Source organism: Gnatocerus cornutus, chromosome 9 (genome assembly GCF_029298725.1).
Source record: "Gnatocerus cornutus isolate USDA-ARS CGAHR chromosome 9, icGnaCorn1.1, whole genome shotgun sequence".
In the NCBI taxonomy this organism is placed as follows: Eukaryota; Metazoa; Arthropoda; class Insecta; order Coleoptera; family Tenebrionidae; genus Gnatocerus; species Gnatocerus cornutus.
In genome coordinates, this window is record NC_142241.1 from 2,248,788 (window position 1) to 2,258,294 (window position 9,507).

General features: G+C 38.2%; 1 protein-coding gene across 1 annotated transcript; it reads right to left on the bottom strand.

Moving 5' to 3' along the window:
* Positions 1–3,157: 3,157 nt before the first annotated feature.
* LOC148167742 (uncharacterized) lies at positions 3,158–8,449 on the bottom strand. The gene is made up of 2 exons (XM_088045357.1): positions 8,346–8,449; positions 3,158–4,694 (listed from the first exon to the last, which is right to left on the bottom strand). The coding sequence occupies exons 1-2, from the start codon at positions 8,352–8,354 to the stop codon at positions 3,339–3,341; spliced, it is 1,365 nt and encodes a 454-aa protein (XP_087901483.1). The 5' UTR covers positions 8,355–8,449; the 3' UTR covers positions 3,158–3,338.
* Between the last annotated feature and the right edge of the window lie 1,058 nt (positions 8,450–9,507).

A 9,507-nucleotide genomic window follows, 5' to 3' on the forward strand; every position in this document is an offset into this window, starting at 1 on the left:
GGGCGAGATTACAACCCTCTGACGGCTGGTGGAGAAAAACTTGATATGGGGGATTTATCAGTGAATTTTTCTCTATTTTTTGGGTCTAATGCCGTTGGGGTACATTTTCGACTTTTCACATTTTTAGAGGGTGAATATAAATGGGGCGAGATTACAACCCTCTGACGGCTGGTGGAGACAAACTTGATATGGGAGATTTATCAGTGAATTTTTCTCTATTTTTTGGGTCTAATGCCATTGGGGTACATTTTCGATTTTTTACATTTTTACAGGGTGAATTTAAACGGGGCGAGATTACAACCCTCTGACGGCTGGTGGAGACAAACTTGATATGGGAGATTTATCAGTGAATTTTTCTCTATTTTTTGGGTCTAATGCCATTGGGGTACATTTTCGACTTTTCACATTTTTAGAGGGTGAATATAAATGGGGCGAGATTACAACCCTCTGACGGCTGGTGGGGACAAACTTGATATGGGAGATTTATCAGTGAATTTTTCTCTATTTTTTGGGTCTAATGCCGTTGGGGTACATTTTCGATTTTTTACATTTTTACAGGGTGAATTTAAACGGGGCGAGATTACAACCCTCTGACGGCTGGTGGAGACAAACTTGATATGGGAGATTTATCAGTGAATTTTTCTCTATTTTTTGGGTCTAATGCCATTGGGGTACATTTTCGACTTTTCACATTTTTAGAGGGTGAATATAAATGGGGCGAGATTACAACCCTCTGACGGCTGGTGGAGACAAACTTGATATGGGGGATTTATCAGTGAATTTTTCTCTATTTTTTGGGTCTAATGCCGTTGGGGTACATTTTCGACTTTTCACATTTTTAGAGGGTGAATATAAATGGGGCGAGATTACAACCCTCTGACGGCTGGTGGAGACAAACTTGATATGGGAGATTTATCAGTGAATTTTTCTCTATTTTTTGGGTCTAATGCCATTGGGGTACATTTTCGACTTTTCACATTTTTAGAGGGTGAATATAAATGGGGCGAGATTACAACCCTCTGACGGCTGGTGGGGACAAACTTGATATGGGAGATTTATCAGTGAATTTTTCTCTATTTTTTGGGTCTAATGCCGTTGGGGTACATTTTCGATTTTTTACATTTTTACAGGGTGAATTTAAACGGGGCGAGATTACAACCCTCTGACGGCTGGTGGAGACAAACTTGATATAGGAGATTTATCAGTGAATTTTTCTCTATTTTTTGGGTCTAATGCCGTTGGGGTACATTTTCGATTTTTTACATTTTTACAGGGTGAATTTAAACGGGGCGAGATTACAACCCTCTGACGGCTGGTGGAGACAAACTTGATATGGGAGATTTATCAGTGAATTTTTCTCTATTTTTTGGGTCTAATGCCATTGGGGTACATTTTCGACTTTTCACATTTTTAGAGGGTGAATTAAAATGGGGCGAGATTACAACCCTCTGACGGCTGGTGGAGACAAACTTGATATGGGAGATTTATCAGTGAATTTTTCTCTATTTTTTGGGTCTAATGCCATTGGGGTACATTTTCGACTTTTCACATTTTTAGAGGGTAAATTAAAATGGGGCGAGATTACAACCCTCTGACGGCTGGTGGAGACAAACTTGATATGGGAGATTTATCAGTGAATTTTCCTCTATTTTTTGGGTCTAATGCCATTGGGGTACATTTTCGACTTTTCACATTTTTAGAGGGTGAATATAAATGGGGCGAGATTACAACCCTCTGACGGCTGGTGGAGACAAACTTGATATGGGGGATTTATCAGTGAATTTTTCTCTATTTTTTGGGTCTAATGCCGTTGGGGTACATTTTCGACTTTTCACATTTTTAGAGGGTGAATATAAATAGGGCGAGATTACAACCCTCTGACGGCTGGTGGAGACAAACTTGATATGGGAGATTTATCAGTGAATTTTTCTCTATTTTTTGGGTCTAATGCCATTGGGGTACATTTTCGATTTTTTACATTTTTACAGGGTGAATTTAAACGGGGCGAGATTACAACCCTCTGACGGCTGGTGGAGACAAACTTGATATGGGAGATTTATCAGTGAATTTTTCTCTATTTTTTGGGTCTAATGCCATTGGGGTACATTTTCGACTTTTCACATTTTTAGAGGGTGAATATAAATGGGGCGAGATTACAACCCTCTGACGGCTGGTGGGGACAAACTTGATATGGGAGATTTATCAGTGAATTTTTCTCTATTTTTTGGGTCTAATGCCATTGGGGTACATTTTCGACTTTTCACATTTTTAGAGGGTGAATATAAATGGGGCGAGATTACATCCCTCTGACGGCTGGTGGAGACAAACTTGATATGGGGGATTTATCAGTGAATTTTTCTCTATTTTTTGGGTCTAATGCCGTTGGGGTACATTTTCGACTTTTCACATTTTTAGAGGGTGAATATAAATGAGGCGAGATTACAACCCTCTGACGGCTGGTGGAGACAATCTTGATATGGGAGATTTATCAGTGAATTTTTCTCTATTTTTTGGGTCTAATGCCGTTGGGGTACATTTTCGACTTTTCACATTTTTAGAGGGTGAATATAAATGGGGCGAGATTACAACCCTCTGACGGCTGGTGGAGACAAACTTGATATGGGGGATTTATCAGTGAATTTTTCTCTATTTTTTGGGTCTAATGCCGTTGAGGTACATTTTTGACTTTTTACATTTTTAGAGGGTGAATATAAATGGGGCGAGATTACAACCCTCTGACGGCTGGTGGGGACAAACTTGATATGGGAGATTTTTCAGTGAATTTTTCTCTATTTTTTGGGTCTAATGCCATTGGGGTACATTTTCGACTTTTCACATTTTTAGAGGGTGAATATAAATGGGGCGAGATTACAACCCTCTGACGGCTGGTGGAGACAAACTTGATATGGGGGATTTATCAGTGAATTTTTCTCTATTTTTTGGGTCTAATGCCGTTGGGGTACATTTTCGACTTTTCACATTTTTAGAGGGTGAATATAAATGGGGCGAGATTACAACCCTCTGACGGCTGGTGGGGACACACTTGATATGGGAGATTTATCAGTGAATTTTTCTCTATTTTTTGGGATCACTGCGACCGGGGTAGATGCTGGATTTTTACGATAACGGTGATGAAAAAGGCGGCAGCACAACCCCCTTTGATTATCCCTTTTCTGTATATTTTACACCAAAGTATTGATTGTTACAATGGGAGGTTATTATTCCAAAGTCAAATTGCCATAAATTTGAAAGAAAAGTAGCGAAAACATGAAAATACCCACGAAATTCCAGAATTTGTCTGGTCTACTGTAAAAAAAGCCGAGTGCTCGTTGTGTTGCCTATGTTACGGCGCAACCAAAAAGCCAATCCCAAGCTAACTTCAACGACATAACTTTCTCGTGTCCGTTCTGAGAAGCAGCCATCATCGGCGTCCAACCGTCCTTTCGCACTGCATTGACATCTCCACCCGATATAACCAACAGCTGCACCACTTTGTCGTGTCCTTTCTGAGAAGCAAACATCATCGCCGTTCGACCGTCTTTGTACACTGCACTGATATCACCACCCGATTTAACCAACAATTCCACCACTTTCTCATGTCCGTTCTGAGAAGCAAACATCATCGCCGTTCGACCGTCTTTGTACACTCCATTGACATCTCCACCCGTTTTAACTAGCAACTCCACCACTTTCTCTTGACCCTTCTGAGAAGCAATCATCATCGCTGTCCGACCGTTTTTGTCCACTGCATTGACATCTCCACCCGATTTAACCAACAACTCCACCACTTTCTCGTGTCCGTTCAGACAAGCAAACATCATTGCCGTCCAACCGTCCATGTCCACTAGATTGACATCTCCCCCCGATTTAACCAACAGCTCCACCATTTTTTCTTGTCCCTTCTGAGAAGCAATCATCATCGCTGTCTGACCGTTTTTGTTCACTGCATTGACATTTCCACCCGATTTAACCAACAACTCCACCACTTTCTCGTGTCCGTTCAGACAAGCAAACATCATTGCCGTCCAACCGTCCATGTCCACTAGATTGACATCTCCCCCCGATTTAACCAACAGCTCCACCACTTTCTCTTGTCCTTTCTGAGAAGCAATCATCATCGCCGTCCGACCGTTTGTGTTCACTGCATTGACATCTCCACCCGATTTAACCAACAACTCCACCACTTTCTCTTGTCCCTTCTGGGAAGCAATCATCATCGCTGTCCAACCGTCCTTTTGCACTGCATTGACATGTCCACCCGATTTAACCAACAATTTCACCACTTTCTCGTGTCCGTTCAGACAAGCAAACATCATTGCCGTCCAACCGTCCATGTCCACTAGATTGACATCTCCCCCCGATTTAACCAACAGCTCCACAACTTTCTCGTGTCCGTTCTGAGAAGCAGCCATCATCGGCGTCCAACCGTCCTTTTGCACTGCATTGACATCTCCACCCGATATAACCAACAACTCCACCACTTTCTTGTGTCCGTTCAGAGAAGCAAACATCATCACCGTCCAACCGTCCATGTCCACTGCATTGACATCTCCACCCGATTTAACCAACAGCTCCACCAGTTTCTCTTGTCCCTTCTGAGAAGCAATCATCATCGACGTCTGACCGTGTTTGTCCACTGCATTGACATCTCTACTTGATTTAACCAACAACTCCACCATTTTCTCGTGTCCGTTCTGAAAAGCAAACATTATAGTCGTCCAACCGTCCTTCTTTCTGCATTGCATTGACTTCGCCACCAACAATAGGTTGGTAGCACCCAAGGTTACTAAAATTATAATGCATTCACGATCTTTTTGGACCGCGGCTAGCCATGGAAATCTAGTAACTTGGTTGGTAGTCAACCTCTGTGAGCTAAAGTTTCTTAAAAGTAATTGACATTCGTTCTGTCGATTGGAGTTGCCACTTTTTTTTTGGTTACGAATTGTGTCTGAAACAATGATCTAATAACACTGGTCTGCAAAAAAAATATTTTTTTTTCTCCTTCATGTTTTCATGCATAATAACATTATTGTCGGTATTCTAAACACGGAATTTAACATGCAAATAAATACAGCAGATATACTTTAAAAATTATGTCAATTTAATTTAATATATGATATTATGAAAATAACAACAATTACATAAAAGCGAAAATAGACTGCGGTCTTTAGTTTTACAGCGAAATATGCTAATTTTACAGTCACAAGTTATAGAAAGAGTATATTTATTTCAGGATGGTAATATAATTCAAGTTATTTTGTAGATTTTTTTCTTTTCATCGATTTCCATGGAGGTTTCTCGGCAACTCGACCAACAAAAATCAGCAAGCATTGCTGGTGACCATTTTCCATTGTAGCGTCTTTGAGTATGCATAATATCCTGATGAAATCTTTCACCATGCTCATCTGATACGGCACCGAGATTTTCCGGAAAGAAATCTACATGCGAATCCAAAAAATGGATTTTGAGTGACATATTGCATCCTAAACCTTTGTAAGGAGAAAGAAGCTCGTGAATCATTTGTCGGTAGTTGTCAGCTTTTGTATTATCAAGAAAGTTATGACACATATATATGTATATACATTGTTTATAATGTTAACGCATAAGAAGATTAAAAAAAATCCTGACATTATATTTTGGAAAAAAAATCAGAAAAATATTTTTTGAAAATGTAGACGTGATAGAGCAAATCGACCACTGGGAACAGATTCAGAGCATCAAAATCTTGGTATTTATGACATAATTTTTTGAAGAAGGATTTTGTTGCAGACCAGTGTAATTTACTATAGTAAATCCAGCGAGTAAATAGGATGATTTGAATTGTATGGCATGAAACATGGCAACTTGAAATACTCTAGAATTTTCCGTCTTTTTGGGGATATTAATCTTGATTTAAGTTGGTTATGCAACTACGCCTTCCCGCCTTTTTTAGAAATTTGTCAATGATTTGACATTCACTGACATTCGTCATTCTTGACCACTTTAAGATCCACTGTTTGCACTGTTCCTTGAGTTTTGTTGGTAAAATAGTGTCTAATTACTAGTTTTTCGCTTTTTCTCTTGTACAAATTGTCTTTTGCAAGTTTCATGATGAGTAGATTCAAGATCTGTTGGTCAACTTCACCGAAGTTTCCTAATTAGAATGTTGATAATGAAAGATTTGTTACAACTGGACTGCTAGTTTTGTGTGCCTCTCAATTTCCTGGTAGAAAAGGACTTACCTGGCACACAGCTTTAAAGTGTGTAAAAAATGAGGGTTTTTGAGGTTTTCCTACGTTAGCAAATTAATGACAAAACACCGAATTAGTCAGTTTGTTGATTCCCTTTCTATAATCAAGTAATAGGAACCATTTTTATAGCAGTAAATTTAGTAAAAATAATGAATTTTAAAATTAGTATCAAGACAACTATTTTAAATTTGGCGGTTGTTGGTACTAGTTTTTATCGCGCAGATTTGGTTCGAAAACTGTCATCTATTTATTCGTTGGACACACTATACTAGATGCACCTTAAGCCCATGTTGCTAACGTGGAAGCGTCCTCAACACTAGAGAGAGAAAGTCTATTTAGGAATTTCATAAGTGAGACAAAGAAAGGTAGAGAAAATGTCACGAGATATCGGGAGACGTCATTTTTCTTAGAAACCAGAAACAAAAGTGCATACTAGCCTGTCTTTGGTGACGACTGACAACTGTTTGGCTCTAGCGTTTTAAGGTTATGTGTCAAATTCAAATTAGATTTGTAGTAGTTTTATTAAATATGGCTAAGATGTAGATAGTCTGAGATTCTATTAAACTAAATCCTGGGTCATAAACTAACTTGATTAAAAACTTTTTTTAAGGTTTTGTAGTGCGAACATTCAGATCCGTTGGTGTGCTAATCGTAGCTTGACCGAAGTACCGAGGATAGTAATTAACATTTGAGTAATTTGGATCAAAATGGAATTGGAATCAAGTGAAAGATTGGAGCCTGTATTTTTACATTACAATCAATTTAATACAAGTACCGTATGAGCAACAAAATTTTAGATAATAGGAGGCCATGAAAAACAAATGAATTTGTCGTTGATTGTCTAAACTAAGCCGTCAAAATTTGACAGTTCTCGGCATGGCATCTTTGGATGGTGATTATTTTATTATGGTATGGATTGGTGTGCAGTTATTTGAAAAAATCGGGAGCGTGCATCGTAGCAATGGTTCTGGCAGAAGAAGTTCAAAGAGCCGAAGACATCAAAGATTCAAGCACATATGATTGGGTATGACAACAAAAGCCGACATACGTTTCCAAAACAAAAGTTTGTAGACAGCCACCCTTTATCTAAAGTTTTTTTGCTCATATGGTATAAATATGAATTCCTGCTTTGCCTCTTTGCCACCAAAGCTCATATAAGTTTGATTATGACATTTTTTCGTTCCATACAGATCCTATTAGAATGAATTGAACTTATCTTGTTTACATAGCTTGACAATATCTGAAACAATAATTTGTTGTAGCTGTTAAGTTTGCGGCTCACGTAGAACAGAATAATTTTTCATCGTTTGCTAAACATCTGTATTTGTAAAGGAACACTAGGTATGTTTCTTTGGTCTTCAATTAGGACTTTGCTTAGTTTAACATTGTGGTATTAAACGTTGAGAATACCTTTCAAAAATTCCAAATCTAACAACTCTAATAGCAACTGACGTCTCCCGATATCAGCTGATTTTTCTATTGCTATCTCGCTCTAGTGTTGAGGACGCTACCTCTCTCTCTACAGTGCATCTATTTATTTATGACATCATTGGTATTGCCCATCCAAACTAAATGTGAACAAACAAACGGATGCGCACCAACAAATTTCACAATACGCAGCCTCGCAAATCAGCTGTTCGCCGCGGTAAGTAGTGGCAGTGGCGTCGTGTCATGAGGAGCATAACAGTATAATTTTTCATTTACACGTTTTCAAACCTTTACTAATGGCACCTTTAAATTATAAATTATAAAACGCACAATCAAAACTAATCATCTTAAGAGTTTTTTTCTTGTTGTCTGCGAAAGCCTGCAACTGCAACTTTATTATGACTTCAAATTTCCTATTCTCGACACCTATGGTAGCGACTATCCTTTTCTATGCGCGTGTTTGTTCACATTTAGTTTGGACGGTCTGTACTGCTATATTTTCCGTTGTGCTGCTTTCTTTTGTCGCACTTACACCAAGTTAGTAGTTTAGGTTATTTCAAAAATACCCTGTATATGTATAATTAATTTTCTGTTAAAAAAAAACGTATTTTCCACAATTGCTAAGAAGCGAAAGTTCCATAATTGTGGTAAAAACTTAAGTTATTGGAATAAGTGTGAAGAACTCACCTCAGGCATTTTGGAAAGAGCTTAAACTCAAATCACTTTAGTACTACCCTGGAAGGGTAGCTAATTTGCGCACATTCATGCGTGAATACTAAAATCAAGTCAACGTTTCAATACCATTTAGAAGGGATTGATAAAAAATTGATTACTTACTGTCGAACCTACTTATAGATAACTGTATGGTCGTCAAAATGACTACATATCTCAATTAAACAAATATTTCACTTTTTATCGAACTGAATTTACGTAACCCGAAGCTAAAATTAGATACGAACCGATCATTCAGAAAAATTACTTAAAATGCCTAAAAAAACAGTTCTTTGCATTCTCGTGTGACCTTGTGAAAACCGCCTGTTGCCGCTTAAACTAGCAATTCTCATGTACTTCATTTACTGACTTATGACTTTATAAACATAATCAAAGTCCCTAAATATATAGGTCTGAGCCAGAGAGTTGAAACTAATATTACTAGAGGCAGAGATAACTTCGAGATCGTCAAGTCTTATGGCAGAGTTTGTCCCATTTTAAACCAATCTTATGTCTCTGTCTGATGCGCATTTTTCCCACTATATCGTACCATGACCAACTGCATTTATTACAAGTAATATGGCCGTGCCATTTACTCTTGGCAAAAATGTTTTCGTTTGGCATATAAGGTCACTAGATCAAAGTTTCTGTTTTATAAGGTACCGCTATTATAGTCGAAATTTTGTAACTTTGGTTTAACCCCGCCCACATGGACAAATGACGATTTGAATTTGTCGAATCATGGCTAGCCTCCTTTAAACAACATAATAAAAATTTTGACAGTGTCACACTAGCCAAGAAGATTTGCAGTTTTGCGGGAATTTAATTAATTGTGAAACCTTTGTCGATTTTGATCTTGTTTCGTCTTCTAATGAATAGACATTTCTACCTCGGCAAATATCAACGAACTATCAAAATGTTGCAGAGTAAATCAGACTTCTAGCTAAAATTCAATTGGCCCAAAAAGTACACCATATTTCATCTGAATCTGTGGTCCAAACTTCAACACATGCCCAAATTTTGGGACTGTACACGAAATTGTGTATAGGACTGTATCACCTTGTTACATTTTTACTTTTGTTGGGTTTGTTGTTGATATCTGACGTTTTTGACAAATACGTCAACCTGCCACAAGAAA